Raw genomic sequence first — 24,766 nt, 5'->3', positions numbered from 1 at the left:
CAAAATTAGGGTTATTTACTTTAGAACAAAGACGACTGAGGGGAGATCTAATAACTATGTATAAATATATCAGGGGTCAGTACAGAGATCTATCCCATCATCTATTTATCCTCAGGACTATGACGAGGGGACATCTTCTGCGTCTGGAGGAAAGAAGGTTTGTACACAAACATAGAAAAGGATTCTTTACGGTAAGAGCAGTGAGACTATGGAACTCTGTGCCTGAGGAGGTGGTCATGTTGAGTTCACTAAGAGTTCAATGGGGGCCTGGATGTATTTCTGGAGTGTAATAATATTACAGGCTATAGAGAGGGGTCGTTGATCCAGGGAGTTATTCTGATTGCCTTATTGGGGTCGGGAAGGAATTTTTCCCCCTTAAGTGGGAAAAATTGGTTTGTACCTCACAGGGTTTTTTGCCTTCTTCTGGATCAACTTGCAGGATGACAGGCCGAACTGGATGGACAAATGTCTTTTTTCAGCCTTATATACTATGTTACTATTTTACAGGATGAATGGTATCAGGTTGCTTGGATCTGACTGCTGGAACACACACTGATCATGAAAAAAGGGGTCCTGAGACATTAAATTACTTTACCACCAATCTATATACACAAGGGTCTTAAGACCACGTTCCCTTGATCAAGGATATCCCAGCAGTCAGACTGCCATCAAACAGACACTTATCACCTGTCGTGTAATAGCTGTAGGACCTTTTCACATTCCCTATCCTTTCTTTGGGCATAAAACAGGACCCTTAAGGTTTATATACACAGAGGGTAGGCCCCCAGAATAATTTCCTTTGGTGTGGACAGTCCATAAAGATAGGAAACTCTTTTCCTGTGTTTGTGAAAAAAAAAAAAAAAATATGTTTTTGTGATTTTTTTTTTTAGGCTGGTGGTTCTTGACTAGATTAGTTTGGTAGTAATTATAACCATTTTACAGCTCCTGATTTACAGCTTTATTCCACTATTATCACTTGCACTGTACTGAAGCAGGCCTGAAACTTTTCCCAAGATATTGCGCAGAGTTTTGAGTTTTTTCTTCTATAAATACCACATAACTATTTTTATTTATTACCAACATAGGTAGTACATAAAAAATAGATCTTATCCCCCACTCTTTACTGCCCGCAATGGCCACTTCAGCCGATCCTTCCCACTATATTTTGTACAAGCTGATACAGAAGACAATGGTTTCCATAGTTACAGCTTATCTGTTATCGTCATGTCTTAGCCCTCAAACTATTCAGTAATTGCAATGTGCCTTAGCTATTCCATGCAAAACTATTTTTGTAACAGCAATCGAATACTAATTGATAGCCATACTTTATTTTGCAGTGCCATTGCAGAACATATTGCGTAGATACGGTATGTATGAAAACGAGTTTAAAGAAGGTCTCTCCACAGAAATTGACAGCAAATATGTGTCCCATGGGCATCGATATACAAGATCCAGCACTGCCGTTCCACAAACTGGAGACTTTATTGAAAAAATGCTCATGAAATAAAAACTCTCTTTTCTTGATGCGTTTCGGGCAGCACTAGCACTTTGTCAAAAGAATCAGCATCCCTTTTCATTCTACTAGTATGATTAGAAAATACCCAATATTGGGATGTCTATCACACCGTCAATCCTTATGTGGTGAGCACTTCAGTCAAACCTTAAAGGGAACGTGTCACCTACTGTATTATTTTTTAGTAATTAAAATCAGATAGTGAACAATATTCCTTTATTAAATCACATTATTATGTTAAACATACAGGGGGTCATTTACTAATCTGAAATACGCCTAAACTAGGTGTATTTAAGGCACAGATGGCGGCGCAACGGTTGGTCTAAAATTGTGGGCATGGCATGGGCGGCAGTGGCGTAGGGATCGCCATAGCAACCATAGCAGTGGCTATGGGGCCCTACGCCACTGGGGGCCCGTCTGGGCCACCTTCTGTTGATTTTTTGAATTTTTTTTATTTTTTTTATTAACACACACACTACACACAGGCAGCCAGGCCCGAGCTGCTGACCGACCGCCCACCCACTACACTAGACTAGTGTAGTGGGCGGGACGCGGGCGATCCGTGGCTCGGGCCTGGCTGGGGAGAAGGAGTCAGACTGGAGCAGGGCGCATGGCCGCACGAGCAGCAGATGAGGTAGGCGGTGGAGGGGGCCGGAACGGGGACGTACCTGAGGGACAGAGGCGGAGCCAGGCACCAGTGCCGCAGCGCAGGAAATTGGAATCCTAAGTAACTTCCGGAATCCATTGGGAGCTGCAGGGCAGGCTAGGGGAGGGCCAAGGGCGGGCAAAATTAGTGGACGGTCCCTCTGTGGCCCAGGCTGGCTCGGGCCTGGCTGGGGAGGAGTCAGGAGCAGTCAGAGCAGGCGAGCAGCACAAATGAGGTAGGCAGTGAGAACTTATGATTTCTGTCTTTTCTGAGATACTTGATCTGAATTCTGAAGTTAAAAAGAGCTGCCTGCAGAGTGGGGCCCCCAAGAGAAGCAAGGGGCGCCCTCCTCATCATTGCAGGTCTGCAGGCAGCTCTTTTTAACTTCAGAATTCAGATTATCAGACTCTCACTAATTACAAATTTACAGCACACACACCCTCTAGTGTCCACCGCTGCTCCGGCACTGCGCGGTGAGAGGCCACCGGACGAAAAAGTTGGACTTGCAGTACTTTTCGGCCGCCAGCCTTTCACCGCACACTGCCGCGCTGCATCAGAGCTCCGTCCCCGTTCCCATTATAGTCAATGGGGATGGAGTGGCAGCAAGGCGAAATAGCGGCTGGACGGATCCAACAGACTGAACAGCCTGTCGGATCCGTCCTGCCGCAAGTGTGAAACTGCTCATGGCGGTGGGAGATCTAGGATGGGTGTTTGGGTGGGAGCTCTGGAAGGGGTGGTGGGAGGCCCGATAGATATGTGGGGGCTGCGGGGGGGCCCATACATTTTTTTTGCTATGGGGCCCATGCATTTCTAGCTACGCCCCTGATGGGCGGGGAAGGGGATGGGCCAGCACGCCATCTTATTTACCATTCTCTACGCCTGTTTTAGGAAGCTGTCTTACATTTGGAACTTGCGCTGGATGCGCCGAAGTTATAGAGAGGCCTGCATACCCCTTGAACTTTTTCATATTTGATAACGTTACACCCACAAACTTAAATGATTTTTATTGGGATTTTATGTGATAGACCAACACAAAGTAGCAAGTATGTGTGAAGTGAAAACAACGTGATACCTTGTTTTCAATTTTTTTTATAAATAAAAATCTAGAAAATGTGGCGTACATTTGTATTCAGCCCCCTGAGTCAATACTTTGTAGGACCACCTTTTGCTGCAATTACAGCTACATGTCTTTTAGGGTACGTCTCTACCAGCTTTGTATATTTAGAAACTCACATTTTTGCCCATTACTCTTTGCAAAATAACTCAAGCTCAGTCAGATTGGACGGAGAGCATCTGTGAACTGCAATTTTCAAGTCTTGCCACAGATTCTCAATAGGATTTAAGTCTGAGTGGGTCATTGTAACACATGAATATGCTTTGCTCTAAACCATTCCCTTGTAGCTCTGGATGTATGTTTAGGGTCCCTGCTGGAAGATGAACCTCTGCCCCAGTCTCAAGTCGTCTGAAGCCTCTACCAGGTTTTCCTCCAGGATTGCCCAGTATTTAACTCTATCCATTTTCCTATTAACTCTGACCAGCTGCCCTGTCCCTGCTGAAGAAATGCATCCCCACACCATGTTTCATGGTGGAGATGGAGTGAGTTCAGGGTAATGTGCAGTGTTAATTTTCTCTTACTAATGTATTGCTATTACCCATATTGCTTCCTTTGCTGGCTGGATTCATTTTTCCATGACATTATGCACTGCTTGTTTCCATGGTTACAGCCACCCTGCAATCCATCAGCGGTGGCTGTGCTTGCACACTATAGAAAAAAGCACCAGTCTATGTGAGCTCCTACTGTCCTGGTGGTCGTAACCATGGAAACAAGCAGTTTATAATGTGATGGAAAAATGTATCCAGCCAGCAAAGGAAGCAGAACGGCGGTAGTTATACTGAGAATAAATCACACAAGATGGACTCTTACTAATGAGGCGACTTCTGAATGCAATTGGTCACACTGGATTTTATTTGGGGTATCAGAGTACAGGGGCTGAATAGAAATGCACGCAACAGTTTCCAGATTTGTAGTTATTAAACATTTTGAAAGCTAAGTATCATTTCTTTTCACTTCACACATACTTTCTACTTTGTGTTGGTCTATCACATAAAATCTCAAACTTGAATACATTTAAGTTTGTGGGGGTAATGTAAAAGAAATTCTAAAAGTGGAAGGGTTTGAATACTTTTTTGAGGCATATGATATATTCACACAATACAGGTCCTTCTAAAAAAATTAGCATATTGTGATAAAGTTCATTATTTTCTGTAATGTACTGATAAACATTAGACTTTCAGATATTTTAGATTCATTACACACCAACTGAAGTAGTTCAAGCTTTTTATTGTTTTAATATTGATGATTTTGGCATACAGCTCATGAAAACCCAAATTCCTATCTAAAAAATTTTGCATATCATGAAAAGGTTCTCTAAACGAGCTATTAACCTAATCATCTGAATCAACTAATTAACTCTAAACACCTGCAAAAGATTCCTGAGGCTTTTAAAAACTCCCAGCCTGGTTCATTACTCAAAACCGCAATCATGGGTAAGACTGCCGACCTGACTGCTGTCCAGAAGGCCATCATTGACACCCTCAAGCAACAGGGTAAGACACAGAAAGAAATTTCTGAGCGAATAGGCTGTTCCCAGAGTGCTGTATCAAGGCACCTCAGTGGGAAGTCTGTGGGAAGGAAAAAGTGTGGCAGAAAACGCTGCACAACGTGGTGACCGGACCCTGAGGAAGATTGTGGAGAAGGACCGATTCCAGACCTTGGGGGACCTGCGGAAGCAGTGGACTGAGTCTGGAGTAGAAACATCCAGAGCCACCGTGTACAGGCGTGTGCAGGAAATGGGCTACAGGTGCCGCATTCCCCAGGTCAAGCCACTTTTGAACCAGAAACAGCGGCAGAAGCGCCTGACCTGGGCTACAGAGAAGCAGCACTGGACTGTTGCTCAGTGGTCCAAAGTACTTTTTTCGGAAATTAGGGTGCCAGAGTCTGGAGGAAGACTGGGGAGAGGGAAATGCCAAAATGCCTGAAGTCCAGTGTCAAGTACCCACAGTCAGTGATGGTCTGGGGTGCCATGTCAGCTGCTGGTGTTGGTCCACTGTGTTTTATCAAGGGCAGGGTCAATGCAGCTAGCTATCAGGAGATTTTGGAGCACTTCATGCTTCCACCTGCTGAAAAGCTTTATGGAGATGAAGATTTCATTTTTTAGCACGACCTGGCACCTGCTCACAGTGCCAAAACCACTGGTAAATGGTTTACTGACCATGGTATAACTGTGCTCAATTGGCCTGCCAACTCTCCTGACCTGAACCCCATAGAGAATCTGTGGGATATTGGGAAGAGAAAGTTGAGAGACGCAAGACCCAACACTCTGGATGAGCTTAAGGCCGCTATCGAAGCATCCTGGGCCTCCATAACACCTCAGCAGTGCCACAGGCTGATTGCCTCCATGCCACGCCGCATTGAAGCAGTCATTTCTGCAAAAGGATTCCCGACCAAGTATTGAGTGCATAACTGAACATAATTATTTGAAGGTTGACTTTTTTTGTATTAAAAACACTTTTCTTTTATTGTTCGGATGAAATATGCTAATTTTTTTTGATAGGAATTTTGGGTTTTCATGAGCTGTATGCCAAAATCATCAATATTAAAACAATAAAAGGCTTGAACTACTTCAGTTGGTGTGTAATGAATCTAAAATATATGAAAGTCTAATGTTTATCAGTACATTACAGAAAATAATGAACTTTATCACAATATGCTAATTTTTTTAGAAGGACCTGTATATAAGAGCAGCTTTACAAGCCTTATAGGCTTCATTATTACATACCAAGCTGTACTGATAAACCCTATAGGTGATCAGTATTCAGTATTATATACCAGATTGTAGTGATAAACCCTATAGACCGGTCACTATTCAGTATTATATACCAGACTGTACTCATAAACCCTATAGACTGGTCACTATTCAGTATTATATACCAGACTGTACTGATAAACCCTATAGACTGGCCACTATTCAGTATTATATACCAGACTGTACTGATAAACCCTATAGACCGGTCATTATTCAGTATTATATACCAGACTGTACTGATAAACCCTATAGACTGGTCACTATTCAGTATTATATACCAGACTGTACTGATAAACCCTATAGACCGGTCACTATTCAGTATTATATACCAGACTGTACTGATAAACCCTATAGACTGGTCACTATTCAGTATTATATACCAGACTGTACTGATAAACCCTATAGACTGGTCACTATTCAGTATTATATACCAGACTGTACTGATAAACCCTATAGACCGGTCATTATTCAGTATTATATACCAGACTGTACTGATAAACCCTATAGACTGGCCACTATTCAGTATTATATACCAGACTGTACTGATAAACCCTATAGACCGGTCATTATTCAGTATTATATACCAGACTGTACTGATAAACCCTATAGACTGGTCACTATTCAGTATTATATACCAGACTGTACTGATAAACCCTATAGACCGGTCACTATTCAGTATTATATACCAGACTGTACTGATAAACCCTATAGACTGGTCACTATTCAGTATTATATACCAGACTGTACTGATAAACCCTATAGACCGGTCACTATTCAGTATTATATACCAGACTGTACTGATAAACCCTATAGACCGGTCACTATTCAGTATTATATACCAGACTGTACTGATAAACCCTATAGACCGGTCACTATTCAGTATTATATACCAGACTGTACTGATAAACCCTATAGACTGGTCACTATTCAGTATTATATACCAGACTGTACTGATAAACCCTATAGGTGATCACTATTCAGTATTATATACGAAACTAAACTCTAGTAGTCAGCCATTATTGATTTTTCTATATCAAGCTATAATGGATAAAATCTGAATTATTGTTCAGTATTAGGCCTTATGCACACGACCGTTGTGTGCATCCGTGGCCGTTGTGCCGTTTTCAGTTTTTTTTCGCGGACCCATTGATTTTCAATGGGTCAGTGGAAAAATCGGAAAATGCACCGTTTGTCATCCGCCTCCGTGATCCGTGTATCCTGTCCGTCCAAAAAATATGACCTGTCCTATTTTTTTGACAGACAACGGTTCACTGACCCATTCAAGTCAATGGGTCCGTGAAAGAACACGGATGCACACAAGATTGGCATCCGTATCCGTGATCCGTGGCCGTAGGTTACTTTCATACAGACGGATCCGAAGATCCATCTGCATAAAAGCTTTTTCAGAGCTGAGTTTTCACTTTGTGAAAACTCAGATCCGACAGTATATTCTAACACAGAGGCGTTCCCATGGTGATGGGGACGCTTCAGGTTAGAATATACTAAAAGAACTGTGTACATGACTGCCCCCTGCTGCCTGGCAGGTGCTGCCAGGCAGCAGGGGGCAGACCCCCCCCCCCCCTCACCTCCTGTAGTTAACACATTGGTGGCCAGTGCGGCCGCCCCCCCCCTCCCTCCCCTGTAGTTAACTCATTGGTAGCCAGTGGGCCCCCCTCCCTCCCCTGTAGTTAACTCGTTGGTAGCCAGCCCCCCCCTCCCTCCCCTGTAGTTAACTCGTTGGTAGCCAGCCCCCCCTCCCTCCCCTGTAGTTAACTCATTGGTAGCCAGTGGGCCCCCCCCTCCCTCCCCTGTAGTTAACTCGTTGGTGGCCAGTGGGCCCTCTCCCCTCCCTCCCCCTCCTAATTAAAATGGCCCCCCCTATCATTGGTGGCAGTGGAGAGTACCGATCGGAGTCCCAGTTTAATCTCTGGGGCTCCGATCGGTAACCATGGCAACCGGGATGCTACTGCAGTCCCGGTTGCCATGGTTACTTAGCAATTTGTAGAAGCATCATACTTACCTGATGGCTGCTGCGATGTCTGTGTCCGGCCGGGAGCTCCTCCTACTGGTAAGTGACAGGTCTGTGCGGCGCATTGCCTAATGATCTGTCACTTACAAGTAGGAGGAGCTCCCGGCCGGACACAGACAGTGCAGCAGCCAGCAGGTACGTATGATGCTTCTACAAATTGCTAAGTAACCATGGCAACCGGGACTGCAGTAGCGTCCCGGTTGCCATGGTTACCGATCGGAGCCCCAGCGATTAAACTGGGACTCCGATCGGTACTCTCCACTGCCACCAATGATAGGGGGGGAGATTTTAATTAGGAGGGGGAGGGAGGGGAGAGGGCCCACTGGCCACCAACGAGTTAACTACAGGGGAGGGGGGGGGGGCCCACTGGCCACCAATGAGTTAACTACAGGGGAGGGTGGTTGGGGGGCAGGCCGCCAACGAGTTAACTACAGGGGAGGGAGGGGGGGCACTGGCTACCAATGAGTTAACTACAGGGGAGGGAGGGGGGGGGGGTGGCCGCACTGGCCACCAATGAGTTAAAAACAAGGGGGGGGGGTCTGACCCCTGCTGCCTGGCAGCACCTGCCAGGCAGCAGGGGGCAGTCATGTACACAGTTTTTTTAGTATATTCTAACCTGAAGTGTCCCCATCACCATGGGAACGCCTCTGTGTTAGAATATACTGTCGGATCTGAGTTTCACGATGTAACTCATATCCGACAGTATATTCTAACATAGAGGCGTTCCCATGGTGATGGGGACGCTTCAAGTTAAAATATACCATCGGATTGGAGAAAACTCTGATCCGATGGTATAAAAGGGACTCCTGACTTTACATTAAAAGTCAATGGGGGACGGATCAGTTTGCAATTGCACCATATTGTGTCAACGTCAAATGGATCCGTCCCCATTGACTTGCATTGTAATTCAGGACGGATACGTTTGGCTCCGCACTGTCAGGCGGACAACAAAACGACTATTTTTTCATGTCCGTGGATCCTCCAAAAATTAAGGAAGACCCACGGACGAAAAAACGGTCACGGATCACGGACCTACGGACCCTGTTTTTGTGGACCGTGAAAAAAAACTGTCGTGTGCATGAGGCCTTATTCACATAACAGTCTCTATTGGTAACAACACTTCTGTAGGGCTGCAAAAACACTGAAATGGCTCAGTGCACATTTCATGTCCTATTATTGTCCACGTTTTGGACAAGGATAGGACTGTTCTATTAGGGGTTGGCCCTTCTTTCTGCAAAATGCGGAATGCACACGGCCGGTATCCTTGTTTTGTAGATCACCAATTTGCGGACTGCATACCACCCAACGGTCATGTGCATGAGCCCTTACACAGTCCTTAGTAATAACCTAATTACATCAATTTAACCTACTAGGAAGACCAGACCATTGTTGATCTGTGTAGACGTAGGAGACAATTACTGACTAGAAGCAGGCATCCTCAAACTGCGGCCCTCCAGCTGTTGTAGAACTACAACTCCCACAATGCCCTGCTATAGGCTGATATCTGTAGGCCATGGGTGTCAAACATGCGGCCCGCGGGCCGCATGCGGCCCGCAATGAATATCTTTGCGGCCCGGCAAAGATATTCATTGCTCTGGTTACCTGGAGGCGGGCGGAGATAAAATAAAAAAGTCAAAGGTGGTCCAGGAGCGGTTGAAGGATGGCGGAGGCGGTCCAGGAGAAGTTGGAGGCGGTCCAGTAGCTGACAAGCGGTCTAGGAGAGGATGGATGCTGGCGGAGGCAGTCCAGGAGCAGTTGGAGGCGGTCCAGGAGAGGATGGAGGCTGACGGAGGCGGTCCAAGAGAGGATGGATGCTGGCGGAGGCGGTCCAGGAGCAGTTGGAGGCGGTCCAGGAGAGGATGGAGGTGCGCAGAGGTCAACGTCACGTCCTGATGTGACGTCATCCGGCTCCGCCTTGAAGGAATTCTGACACATGCTGCGGACGGCGCCATTGCGGCTATAGACGCGGGGTACCAGATTCACAAGGTAAGAAAAGTAAATATTAATGCTAATATTGTTGTTTGAATTTGTTTCGTTTTTTTTTAAAACAGTGAATGCTGAATGGGGTCTTGTGCAGGGGGGATATGGGGGCAAAAGTGGCATGGGGTGTTGTGCAAAAGGGGCATGGTGTCTTGTGAAGGAGGGGCATGGGGTCTTGTGCAAAGGGGGCATGGAGTGTTGTACAAAAGGGTCATGGGGTCTTATGCAGGATTACAGACATTCACCTTGGGTCAGTTTTGAAAGTGATCACTGCAAACAAGATTTCCCCCGAAGTAGGAAAGCTAGTGGCAGAGAAGAGATGCCAAGTGTCTGGAAGAAAACATTAATTTTCTTGTTGTTCTTGTTGTTGTTGTTCTTGTTTTTTTTATGTTGTTCTTGTACCTCCCTGGACTGCCAAGGAAGGAAGGACCAGACTGATGAGGTTGAGACCAAAGGGTCTTTCAGAAGAAGTGTGGGCGTCCTGGCCAGCACAGTGCAGTGGTAAAAGGTGCAGAGGCGGCTTGGGGAGTCGAAGCCTACTGAGAGCAGGTTGCTCCGGACTCTTTTATTATTAATGGTAGAGCTGTCTGTTGGGGAAACATTCCAACAGCTGACAGGGTGATATGTTTGCTGGCATTTGATGTTTAAAATAAATAAAGCTGTGGCCGTTGCCCTTACCCAACAAACCTAGGTCTCACTTGTGTTATTGGGCAACGGGATGTTGGGGGTCAGCAGTCATGAAACAACAATGTTGTTCTATGAAAATGTAAGATCTTTTTTTTTTTTTTGATGCGGCCCACATAAACTTACATTTTTTTTTTTTGGCCCATGTTAGCCTTTGAGTTTGACATGCTTGCTGTAGGCTGTCCGGGCATGCTAGGAGTTGTAGTTTTGCAACAGCTGGAGGGCCGCAGTTTGAGGATACCTGGACTAGAGGAACATGTTCTGCTTGATTTTTTACTTCTGTGATAATGGTAGGAACATTTTAGAATTCTGAATTTGAGGGTTTGTTCAGAACTAGGAAAATATGGTTCCTTTCTTCGCAAAACAGTCCCAAATCTGTCCAGGGGTTGTGCCTGACATTGCAGCTCAGCTCCATTCATATAAAAAAAACTAAAAACTATAAGGTCAAATTATGTATCAATTGCACTGCAAAGAGGATTTCTGTAGGCTCTGGCAGATTAGTTTTCTTCAGCAGTGGGCTGGTAATGCCATGTGAATCGGTCTTACATGGAAGGGTATGCCAGTGTCAGAGTGAACTATTCACCCGGCGTTCTTCAGTTGTGATCTCCAGTGCTCCATATAGTTACAGGGAGCTTATTCCATCTGCGCAAGGGAATTCGGCAGCTGCTCGCTTCTACAGGGCTCAGAGCGATCACATATTTCTACAATTTCTTACCAGTACTCAAGAAATCGAGCGTCTTTATTGCTGTATATATTTAGGGGGTCATTTATCATTTGAGATTGCTTTTATGTCACTTTGAAGTTGGGTTTTGCGTTGTGTGGTTGGACCAAATTTATGAAATGGTGCACAGTTTTCATGGATTTGGTGCAACTGCATTGTTGTACCCCTTAGGCCCCTTTCACACGGGCGAGTATTCCGCGCGGATGCGATGCGTGAGGTGAACGCATTGCAGCCGCACTGAATCTGGACCCATTCATTTCTATGGGGCTGTGCACATGAGTGGTGATTTTCATGCATCACTTGTGCGTTGCGTGAAAATCACATCATGCTCCTCTATGTGCGTTTTTCACGTAACGCAGGCCTCATAGAAATGAATGGGGTTGTGTGAAAATCGCAAGCATCCGCAAGCAAGTGCGGTGCGATTTTCACGCACGGTTGCTAGGAGACGATCGGGATGGAGACCCGATCATTATTATTTCCCCTTATAACATGGTTATAAGGGGAAATAATACATTCTGAATACAGAATGCATAGTACAATAGGGCTGGAGGGGTTAAAAAAATAAAATAAAATTTAACTTACCTTCGTCCACTTGCTCGCGTAGCTGGCATCTCCTTCTGTCTTCTTCTTTGCTGTGTTCTCTATGTGCTCTCCGCATTTCCGGAGCGCGCCCCCGATCTTCTGGTCCGCAGCTCCGCAAGAAAATAGAGCATGTCCTATTCTTGCGGACAAGAATAGGCATTTCTATGGGGGTACCAGCCGGGTGTATTGTGGATCCGCAATGCACTACGGACGTGTGAATGGGCCCTTAGGGTCCATTCACACGTCCGTATTTGTTTTGCGGATCCACAAATTGTGGATCCACAAAACACAGACACTGACAATGTGGGTTCCGCATTTTGCGGACCGCACATCGCCGGCACTCTCATAGAAAATGCCTTTTCTTGTCCACAATTGCAGACAGCACATTCCGACCCCATTGAAAATGAATGGGTCCGCACCTGTTCTGTAAAATTGCGAAACGGGTGCGGACCCATTTTGCTGACGTGGTACATGCACATGTTTGCAGGCAAATCTGTGTGGTCAATCCGCATTATTTGGTGCGGATTTGCATGCGGATTTTACTAAGTTTATGAAGAAAATCCGGTCAGGAAAAATAAACTAAATTGACATGCTGCGGATTTTAAAATCCGCACCACAGGTCAAAATCTGCGCAGAAAAAAATCAGCATCGTGTGCATTGAGAATTTCAAATTCTCATAGAATACAATGTACATGACCTATGGTGCGGATTTTCCGCACGCAAATCCGCGCAGAAAATCTGCACGCAATCCTGATTGTGTGCATTTAGCCTTAGGCTACATTCACATGAACGTATTTTGTTTCTTTGTCCGTTTCGTTTTTTTGTGGATAGGATGCAGACCCATTCATTTCAATGGGTCCGCAAAAAACTGCTATCCGCATCCATATGTTCATTTTGTAGCCCTGCAAAAAAAATTGAAAATGGCCTATTCTTGTCCGTTTTGCAGACAAGGATAGGCATTGTTACAATGGATCCGCAATTTGCGAAACGCAAAACTCATGCGGTCGTGTGAATCTAGCCTACATGCACACGTTTTGTTTCCGTGTCCGTTCCGTCTTTTTTGCGGATTGGATGAGGACCTATTCATTTCAATGGGTCTGCAAAAAAATGCGGACAGGACACCGTGTGCTGTCCGGATCCGTATGTCCATTCCATAGCCCTGCAAAAAATATATAGAGAATGTCCTATTCTTGTCCATTTTGCGGACAAGGATAGGCATTGCTACAATGGATCCTCAAAAAAAACGGATGCAATATGGATGCCAAAAGGACGTCATCGATAATTTTTGTGGATCAGTGTTTTTCGGATGCAAAACACATACGGTCGTGTGAATGTAGACATAGGTGTAAAAGTAGACCAGGAGGTTGCCTGGCGTTGGTTGTGACTTTTTTGCGACGCTTGCAAAAGTCACACATAGTAAATGAGCCATGATCCAGGTCTAGACTACTGTGAAGAGTGGGGAGTATCATGAAATGTAGAAAATTAACCACATTTCGCAGAAAATGTCACAGTTGCCATGACTTGCGACTTTTTTATACCACAAAACTGACACTTCTGATTTGATAAATGTCCCCCTTAGGGCTCATGCACACAAACGTGGTTTGGTTCCACATGCTGTCCACATCCATTGGTCTGGGGCTCCGTTTTGTAGACAAAAATAGGCATTTCTATTATGGATGGTCCGCTCCGTTCCGCAAATTGCAGAATGCACATGGATGGCATCGTGTTTGGCGGACAGCAAAACACTTTATTTTTTCTAACTAGAAACTTGTTTTAAGAGGGTCTCTACCTTATCCCTTGCCTCCAGCCATCTAGTCTCAGAGACTGACAGGCACTGCCCTGAGGGCAAAGAAGGGGTAGGGCGCTTAGGCTACTTTCACACTTGCGATAGCCTTTTCCAGCAGGCTCTTCCGGCAGGGGCAAGTCCGCTCCGGCCCTATTCACTATAATGGGGGCGGTCCGGCGGTCTGGCCGCAGCACGGCAAACATGCCGAGAGGGGGCCGGACGAAAACTACAACATGCTGCGGTTTTGTCCGGCTGCCTCTCGGCTTGTTTGCCGTGCTTCTGCCGGCCCGCCCCTATTATAGTGAATGGGGCCAGAGCTGACTTCCGGCGGCAGAGTGGACTAGCGGTAGCACGGATCCGGCAGGCTGTTCCCCTGCTGGAACAGCCTGTCGGTAAAGGCTACCTACTGCAAGTGTGAAAGTAGCCTTAGCAAGATATTCAAGTTTTTTTTTTTCCAGTCTCATATTACCATATCATACAGATATATTAAAAATACATTAGACGGCATACATTTGGTATTCGGGAATGATTCCAATGCAAGAAAGCATGCATTCTCTAGGAAATGTGCAGCAGAGGAGCTCACACAAGCTGAACCAATGGCACTGCACAACAAATTAGATGATTATATGACCGAATTTGATCCAGTTCCCAAAGAAGCTAAATGGATTGATATGTTCTTTGACTTTTATCAGGACCCTTGTTCTTTGGTGGTTTCTTGTCTGATAATCCCAGAATAAGAGAGTATTCTGCCCTTCTAAGCCATCTGTGCTGAGAACCAATAAACTATGTAAGCAGAGATGGTATTAAACACATGATTAACCAGCATTTCCCAGTGCTTGATCTATTGGGTAGCTTGTAGTGTTGAGCAAAGTGCTTGTGTGCTCGGGTGCTCGAGTAGAACAGTTTGCAATATATTTACATATATTATAATATATTATATATTCTAAATATATAATAATATGTGTAAATATATTATGGCTAAAACATATATATATTAAGTTTAGCCTCTATTTCTGAAAATGTTTGTGACAGGATTTGAACTCACAGCTTCTGCACCAGAGCTCAGAAGTTTAACCTCTATACTAACCAGTCACTAAAAAAATGTATAGGTCTCAGTAGAAGTACAGTACAGTAGTCTCGTTTTTTTTAAGTAATTGGCTATGCAGCTATTATAGCTAAGTGGTTAAGTGCCTTGCCTCTAATGCAAAAGGTTGTGAGTTTGAATTCCGGCAGAAACATTTCTGAAATATAGGCTAAATTAGATTTAAATACACTGGGGTGTCCCCAAGCACTGACTCCATATATGGACATAGCTGTATATGGAGTCAGAGTAGGGACTCCTAAGCAGTGGACTCCCACTGAGGTATTCTCTCACTGTACAGCGATCTTCTGCAGAGGAATAGAGGCTAAATTAGATTTAAATACACTGACTCGAGCATCGCGGTGGAGCACACTGGTGTTCGGCCAAGCATGCTCGCTCAACACTAGTAGCTTGCAGTATACTGGTCTCAGTTTCCTATAAACCTGGCATGTTCAACCTGCAGCCCTCCAGCTGTTGCAAAACTACAACTCCCAGCATTCCCGGACAGCGTGCAGCTATCAGTCTACAGCGGGGTATGGTGGGAGTTGTAGTTTTACAACAGCTGGAGGACCGCAGGTTGAGCATCCCTGCAATAAACCATTTGTCACATGACTATTGCGTGAATGTGAAAAGGCCAGAGGTTTAGTATAATCTGCACTTGTAAAGATGTCCCATTTGAATGACATGAAATATAATTGAGCAAATAATGCATAACTTTAAGGCAATCTGTCAGGTTGGAAACGGTGTCCGATCCACGTACAGCATATTATACTGTAGAATTGGCTGAGCAGACTGATATATAATGACTTCCATGACTGCTGTGCCTAATACATTAAGTATATCTTCGTAGTTAGCGTCATTTCCTCGGATATGTTTATGGGGTGACTTATATCCTACTAACCTTTTGTGCTCGCCTCTTGTCAGCTCGCTGATTCTGGTGGTAAATCCGGCTGAAATTTGAAACAATGACAGGGACTGGCAGTGCAATCACAAGGACCCCACTGAGCGAGCAGATAGATCCAAAGATTTTTCCAGCTATAGTCTTGGGTACCATGTCACCATACCTAAAATAGAGAGAAATATTACAGGTTAAAGCCAATATTTGAGATGCATTTGCATAGTTATCTATTTCAGATTCAGAATTAAAGTTGCCCATACACATAGAAACATAGAATGTGTCGGCAGATAAGAACCATTTGGCCCATCCAGTCTGCCCATTATACTGAATACTATGAATAGCCCCTGGCCCTATCTTATATGAAGGATGGCCTTATGCCTATCCCATGCATGCTTAAACTCCTCCACTGTATTTTCAGCTACCACTTCTGCAGGAAGGCTATTCCATGCATCCACTACTCTCTCAGTAAAGTAATACTTCCTGATATTACTTTTAAACCTTTGCCCCTCTAATTTAAAACTATGGCCTCTTGTAGCAGTTTTTCAGTTCTTTGAAATATTCTCTCCTCTTTTACCGAGTTGATGTCTACTGCACCTCCGCCATATATTATTTTAGTCACCCAATAAAAAAAAAAAACAATAACATTAGTTTGACATGATCTCCCTGAAGTAAACCCATGCTGTTTTTCATCTTTCAATCCATGGGATTTTTAAGTATGGTTTGGTTTCCATTAATTTCCCCACTACTGATGTCAGGCTTACTGGCCTATAGTTGCCTATAGTTGCGTATAGTTGCCTATAGTTGCGTTCAAAAACAATAGTTTGTCTGACAGCTATCTCAAACAACTTGCTTCCGGCTCCCCACAATGTGCATTTGAACTCTAGAGAGAGCGGAGAAAGCTGCCACCAGACACTTCTTGTGGTGGCTTATCCCATGGGAGAACAAAAGGATCGAGCAAAAATATTCATTTTGGCTGACCCTTGTCTCCCTCGACATCTGTCGGGGGAGAGTTGGGAGCTTCCCACACACATTAGTATGTCAGCTTAACCTGCCGTTCTCCGCGGGTTCAGCTAAGAAAATAATGTTTATGGCCAGCCTAACACTGGCACACTCCAGGGTTCTGATTTTGAATAGTATGGGATGTCGGTTACTGATTAGTCAATGTTGTTTTTGTTTAATGATGAACAGCATTTTAGTACAGTATTATTCCTTTCTCCCTGTCCCCCCTTTCTCTTATTCCCTTTTCTCCTTTTCGCTCTCCTCTCTTACTTTTTTCTGTCCTATCATTCTCCCTGCCTCCCTCTGTTTAACTATCTTTCCCTTCTAGTTCTCTCCCTTTCTGCACCTCTTGCTTTCCCTTTCTTCACCTGTTTTTCTCCCTTCCATCCTGTCTCCCCCTTTCTCTCTTTCCCTTTCACCTTCTTGTTCTTTCGTCCTGTTTCACAAACACCCCCTTTTCCCCCTTTCTTCAGATCTATCTCCCTCTTTCTCTCATCTCTTCTCCCCCTCTGTATATCTCTATATCTCCCCTTCCATCTCACCCTTGCTTACACTCTTCGCCACCCCATTCTCCATGTCTGTCTGTCTCTTCATACTTCTTCCTTTGCCCATCACATCCGTCCTTCCTTCCTCCCATCCATGCTCTCTCCTTTTTCTCTCCTTGCCTAGCTTCTTTCCCTTCACCCTGCATCACTCTTGATATTTCTCCCTTTCTAATTCTTTCTTTTCCTGCCTTTCTCCCTTTTACTCACTTGCCCTTTTCCCTGTCCTCCTTTCATCCTACCTTACTTATTCTCCCCTGTCTCCTTCTCTTTTTCACTTCTTCCCTTGTTTCTTTCCCATCCAACCCTCAATATCCTTCTCCTTTTTCTTCCTCCCCTATTCCCTCGCACACGCTCTCTTCTTTTTACCCTCATTCCCTTCCTACCTTCCTTTCCCCTTTCTCTCTTTTTCTATCCTTCCTTTGCTTCCTTTCCTCCATACTGCCTCACTCTCAGTATCCTTCACTTTCTTATTCTCTCATTCTCCCCCTTCCACAATTTCTCCTTTTTTGCCTCTCTTTCTTCCATTTTCCTTTCCTAATTTCTTCCTCTCTTTTTCTCTCCGTCCCTGCTCCACTGTCACTATCCATCCATTTTATCTCTCTCTTTTTTCCTTAGTACAATGGCACAGTCTATAAAATGACCAGACGATACAACTAAAACATAACTGTAAATCTAAAAAGTGCCCTAAACTTGACAGGATTGTGATGCCTCACATTTAAACCTCTCTCAATCCTTACTGTGTGTTCATAAGCTTTAATTAAAAAAGACAATGCCTCTAGCTGAATAAAATTATGCATGGAAATCCTTCTAAGAAGGAGACAAAATCGATGTCAGAAGGTTAAATTGGGCTTAGTTTGTAATTTATGAACTGTTAAACCCTTCTACTCTGGGAGCCAACAGTGATTAACTTTTAAAATATCAGCTGGTTATGTATATTTAAAGTAACATCGCTGATCCCATTTGGTATTTTGAATGATATACAATCTTGAGACTCAAAAGTCATGATGATTTCTGAAAACTAGAGCACTGTAAGAGGTTGACCAGGATCAGAAAAACATGGCTGCTTTCTTCTAAATACAGCACCACACCTATCCACAGGTTCTGTGTGGTATTCCAGGTCAGCCCAGTTCAATTCAGTGGGGCTGAGATGTAGTACCAGACACAAACCATGGATAGCTATAGAGCTGTTTCTGGAAGAAAGCTATCATGTTTTTTTAAAATCTCTGGACATCCCCTTTAAAGTATATGTTTAGAGATAGGCAGAGACCCATTGTCTGCAGTTTCCTAAAATACTCTGACCAAATCACTTGCAACCATGACTTCTCCGCAATCATCAAGAAGCTAAAGGCTGTGTTACAGCAATTTATAGCTGTGAATTGCAAAACAACCATGGTTGTTGATGGGCTCCAGGGGCAGCCATAGTAAGTTGTTTCCTTTGGTTTCTCCTAGCCTTGAACAATCTCAATTACGGTATTATTAATTATTATCTGTTAATATTTTATTATTTCTTTTATTCACTGATATCAGGGCCGTCTTTAATATTGATTGGACCCTAGGCAGGAATTGACTTGGGCCCCCTGGATCCCGCCTTCGTACATCACAGATCACCTCAGCAATAAAATGCATAGAAAAGTGCAGTGTGTGAGTATCGCAATCTCTACAGCAATATAAGTCACAGGAACGTGCAGTTTGTGAGTGTATTACAGATCAGTGTGTGAGTATATCATAGCCAACTCACTGCTTTCCCATAGGGAAGCGTTGGGAGGTTTTGGCGCATGCGTGGCTTCATAGAGATGCTTTAAGTGTTTAGCGTGAATGCCAGTGTTGCACGTTGTGCAGCACTGGACTAGGAAGCACCTCTAGTGCCCGTCTGATGAGTGACCACTAGAGGTGTTCCTTGGCAGTAATGTAAATACTGCCTTTTTTTATGAAAAGGCAATGTTCACATTAAAAAGCTTGCAGAGACATGCTATAGACACCAGAACTACTACATTTAGCTGTTGTGGTTCTGGTGACTATAGTGTCCCTTAATATATATATTAAAAAAAGAATCATCACAAAAGTATCAAATAAAATGGCTGTATCATTATTCAAAAATTTTTAAAAGCACAACTTCTGACACAAATATATAGTATTTTGCAGATTACTTTTTTTACACTGTGCAGATAGTATTGCACTTCTAACCCCTCCATCCACCTCTCCCTCCCCCTCCAGCAGGCTAAGGATCAATGCTCTGGGCAGCTGGGCTCAGGGCTGGAAGTGGGCACCGCTCTGCAGTTCAGGAAGGAGACCCTGGGCTCGGCTCACCCTAGCGTTGCAGTGCTTCCGCATGACGTCACGGCGCGCGGCGTACACAAAAGGCAGGGGAGGTCGGGGGGAGCAAGCAAGTACTGTATTATTTGCCCTATAAGACGCACCGGCCCATAAGATGCACCTAGGTTTTAGAGGGGACAATAAGAAAAAATATTTTTCATGACACCTCAGGTCAGTCCGCCAATCAGACCCCCAATGTTAATAAGACCCCAATAATATCTCAGATCAGACCCCCAATCATACCTCAGCTCAGACCCCAATGAGGCCCATACCTCTCATCAGCCCCCATATTCCTCATATCAGCCCTCATATGCCTCATATCAGCCCCATATGCCTCATATCAGCCCCCATATGCCTCTTTTCAGACCCTATATGCTTCTCTTCAGCCTCCATATGCCTCTCTTCAGCCCCCATATGCCTCTCTTCAGCCCCCATATGCCTCTCTTCAGCCCCCAGTGCCTCCATTAGCCTCATAAGTAAAATAAAATAAAAACACTTACCTTTCCTGTTCCGGGCGCCGCCTCTTCTCACCGACCGTGTTCGGTGTTCCTCCTCTTCAGTCTGCTGTGCTGTGAACTGGCACGCACAGTGTGAGGTCACAGTGCGACCTCACATGTGCGCAGCCTTCACAGCGGAGAGCCGAGGAGCAACTGGGCTCGGGGCAGCTGCCCCTTTTGCCCCACGTTAAAAACGGCCCTGACTGATATAACGCTGACAAATTCCACAGCACATAGTCATCACTTGGGGCTCACACTCTAAATTCCCTACAGTATGCCTTTGGAGCGTGCACTCCATGCAGATGTTGTCCTTGGTCAGATTTGAACTAGTGCTGCACAGCGATAGTACTAACCACTGAGCCACCGTGCATTACACCCTATTCACATCTATATACCTTTATTTTTCTGTTTGGAGGTATATTTACAAAGCAGGAAAAGTTACATTGTCCTAGGCTTGAAATGTCTACCGTAATGTGGTTGGAAGGGATGAAGGAGCAGAATTTTCCACAGGTTTGAAGTAGTTAAAAGCTGGCCAGCATTTGCGTGCCTAGAAATCATTGTATAATGCTGGCAATTATTATGGCACCTGTGTACCAGCGTTCGTACATATGCCACACTGCATTGGCAGCATTCTGCTACACATTTGCTATAATGTTGTTGAAGGCTTTGATGCTTTGCTTTATACCAGAATTTAAAATGGAGCTCCACCTCTGAAGCAATGTTAAAGGATATATTAGGCAAGTACATTAACAGTGACTCTTATACAGACTGTTATTACCGGAAACTATTTCTTTGGCCAGTTTCAATAATAACACAGCTCGCTTTAGAAGCCAATCACCTGAATACCCACTTAAATGGATTGCGTCATCAGAAAATTACCTATTGTTAAGCCTCTTTCCGACTTCCGCCATGTATGGCAGAAGTCTGGTGTTTGAATATGGCGTGCTCCATAGCCACCAGGTTTCTCCTGTTTCACACAGCAGACATCCCAGGATAATATCTGCGATAATGCCAATTGCAGACATTTAACCTCTCAGATGCTGTGGTCGATTGTGGCCACAACATCAGAGATGGCTTTCCTGAAGCGCTATGCTTTTGGGTCCGTAACAGCTTCCCTGTGAGGAGTTCCGGGAAGCCCTTTGTTCCTTGTTATAGCAGGTGGCAGGGCTCCATAGGAATTGTAGAAAGAAGGGGAAGAAGAAGAATCGTAGTGCAACTCCTATAGGCTGCAATGGTAATTCATTGCAGTCTATGGAACAAGCAATCTAACAAAATACTTGCTAAAGTCCCCGAAGTTGACTTAAATATGTGTAAATTTAAAAAAAAAAAATATATAACAAAATTCATATCACCCCCCTTTCTCCGTATTAAAAATAAACAATAAAAAATAAAGATAATATGCACTTCCGCATCCCAAAATGCCCAAACTATTAAAATATAAAAAAAAAAAAAAAAGGGCGATTTTCCACATGTAGCTGCAACACATCTCCGTAGATGTAAATATAAAAAAAATATGGGAGTCAGAGTATGGAAATGCATTTCCAGGTTTTATTTTTTCAGCATTAAAACACAAGAAAAACTATACAAATGTGATATGGCTTTAATCTTTACTGACCCGTTGAATGAAGGAAACCCTGCCTGATTTTTTAAAATATCGCTCCTGCGCCCCGCTGTGCCCCCCCCCATAGTTTTTGCGCTCAGTATGCTAATCCTGAGCATTGGTACAGGGAAGAGGAGATGCCAGGGTTTCTCAATAGGCGTCTCCTTCTCCTTCTATGTTATTGGGACCCCACAGAGGGTCCCAATAACATAGTGGGAGCAATACCAGTACCAGCTAAAGATGGTGGATGGCAGTAGGAGAACCTGGCACCAGGTGTGTGGCATCAGGTGGGTGGCAGCATCAGAATAGTAGCTGAAGCAGGTAGCCAGAAGAAACAGGTCTCTTTTGAAAAAGTTTAGGTGTGGCACCATGGATGATCGGCTCATGTGGCTATGAGATGTAGTCTCCACGTCTCCTATCCCCTGGCCAGCCAGATTTAGCAGCATCTGTTCCAAGACATGAATCAGTGGAATGATGTTGTTCATCCCGTAGTCCTGGCGACTGACAAATAAAGTGTCCTCCTCAAAGGGCCCGAGCAAACGGCAGGTGTCACGCATGAGCTGCCACTGGCTGACATCGAAGTTAAACAAGGAAGTACATCTGTCCACCTATATCATCAAGAAATCGTTTATGGCCTTTCTCTGTTCTTATAATTGCTCCAACACATGGAGGGTGGAATTCCAATTGGTGGTAATGTTGCATATCAGCCTATGTTGGGAGACGCCGTTCTGCTGCTGCAGCTCAAGTAGGGTGTGCTTTGCGGTGTACAACTGGCTGAAGTACACGCAAAGTTTCCTGGCCATTTTCAGGATGTCTTGCAGATGGGGATAACACTTCAGGAACCGCTTTACAACCAGATTAAACAAGTGCACCATGCAGTGCACATGGCTCAGCCCTCCTTGATGCTGCGCCGAAACCATGTTCTTCCTGTTGTCGGTCATCATGGTTCCGATTTTGAATTGTACATGTGGTATGCTGGAGGAGCACAGTGAATTGTCCCTGCAGTGGAGGCTGAGCACACGGTGGAGGATGAGGAAGCAGAGGCGGACATTGTCACAGGATGGCGTGAGAACATGAAGGAGGAAGCAACATCACCTGCCCAAGTTGCTTGTCTGGCTGGGCAGGAACCACATTTACCCAGTGGGCTGTAAGGGACATATATTGTCCTTGACGGTAGTTACAGCTCCACATGTCGGCTCTACCGTGCACTTTGGCAGACTCCAACAGGCTCAAGGACTGGCCCATCTACTCTTCTACATATGTGTTTAGGCCTGGTACTGCCTTTTTCGCAAAGAAATGATGGCTTGGGACTCTCCACCTCGGCTCGGCACAAGCCATCAGTTCTCTAAAAGGCGCAGAGTCCACCACCTGGAAAGGGAGGGGAGGCACCAGAAACTTGGCCAGGAGCAGGTTCAGCTTCTGCTCCTTTGGATGAGTGCACGTATACTGTTGTCTCTTGGCAATCGCTTAGGTGATCGATTGCTGACAAAATAACTGATGAGGAGGACGAGGATCAGGAGCATCAGGACCAGCAGATAATGGGAAGGACTTCGGTGCGAATCAAATTTTTTTTCACTTCGTCAACTTCGATTCGCTCATCTCTAGGCATAATTACAGGCCTAATTAGATTGACAGATAGGTGCCAATAGTTGATTGTGAAAGCTTATCTATTCTTTCCTTGTACAATGACCTCTGCACAGATCACAGAGCATGCCTAGAAAACTCTCTTATATAAGTCAATGAGGTCCCCTCCTGACCATTGTGTCTATTGACCATGGGGCTGCCGTAAAGCAATTTTTTTAATGTTTTGTAAATGCTGTAAAGAACAGCTTAGGCAAGATGGCAGCCCCCGTAATCACGTTCAAGAGACAGAATAAATAAATCTACAATCAGAAAATAAAAACAGATTAGAAAAAAATGTGTGTGTGTTACTATCTGGTTTTAACTGGCAGTACATAGTGATAAGCGGCAGGAGCAATATTCAAATTAGCGATAAATATTTGGGTGAATATTCGTCATAAATTCACAAATTCAATAATTCGACATTATTTTCTTATTTGCGAAAATCGTCAATGTAATATGCGCGTATTGCGCAATACAGGCGTGGGTCTCTTTTGCTAAATTTTTCAAGCTGCTAGAAGTTTCCTAAGACTGGAGAAAATGGTTGGCACGGCAGAACATTACAATAGCTTTATATGCAGATAGAGTGATCCAATATATTCGCAATTGCGTAAATCGGCAATTAATGATGCGCAACGTCACATTTTAGCAGGTCTGACTACATATTACTGATTGGTGCACTAAGTATTGTTATGACATCCCAGCACTATGTCAGTAGCATGTATGTATGTACAGCAGAACCCATCACACTACCTAACACCCTGCACTGGAACCAGCTACACTATATCAGGATATAACCTACACTGACTATCTCCTATACACTAACTATCTGTATTATATATATATAAGCTAACTATCTAATGTAATGCACAGCAAAGCACAGAGCACAGCAATGTCACTGCTGTCTCTCTCAGAGCTGCAGAAAGTGGCTGCTGGGGAGGTTCTTATATAGTAAGGGGTAGGGAGCTTTCCTATTGGATGGTAGGGATGTTGCTAAGCTCAGACAAAGACATTGCAGCCTTCTCATTGGCCCACAAGCAAGAAAAAAATCTAGAATATTTGCGAATACGAATATATAGCACTATATTCTAAATGTTCGCAAATTCTCAAAGTGGCGATATTCGCAATTTAAATTCGCTATTCGAATATTCGCGCCCAACACTAGCAGTACAGTGACATGAGCCATAGACACAATGGGCAACAAGGGCCTTATAGACTTCTATGGGAGATTTTTCTAGGCTTTCTCTGTGACTGTGCAGATGTCAGGAAAGAGAAGATAAGCTTTGATTGTGATGGATCCTGTGTTACCTATACAACTATGATAGCTATGATTCTGCCTGTGATGATGGCTACTTGTACAGAACAGGAGGTCTCAACATATTGTCAGGCCTAGTGACCAGTGTGAA

At 44.4% G+C, this 24,766-nt stretch overlaps 1 protein-coding gene across 2 annotated transcripts in view; it reads right to left on the bottom strand.

The window, feature by feature from the left end:
- KCND3 (potassium voltage-gated channel subfamily D member 3) overlaps positions 1–24,766 on the bottom strand; it is a 430,682-nt gene that overhangs the window by 55,780 nt on the left and 350,136 nt on the right. For both annotated transcript variants that reach the window (XM_044286505.1, XM_044286506.1), the window contains exon 2: positions 15,790–15,952. In XM_044286505.1, coding sequence (XP_044142440.1) covers positions 15,790–15,952 — 163 coding nt within the window. The remainder of the gene's footprint in view (positions 1–15,789; positions 15,953–24,766) is intronic.

This window comes from Bufo gargarizans, chromosome 3, assembly GCF_014858855.1.
Source record: "Bufo gargarizans isolate SCDJY-AF-19 chromosome 3, ASM1485885v1, whole genome shotgun sequence".
Classification (NCBI taxonomy): domain Eukaryota; kingdom Metazoa; phylum Chordata; class Amphibia; order Anura; family Bufonidae; genus Bufo; species Bufo gargarizans.
The sequence above is the reverse complement of the archived record's forward strand: the minus strand, read 5'-3'. Positions and strand labels throughout refer to the sequence as shown.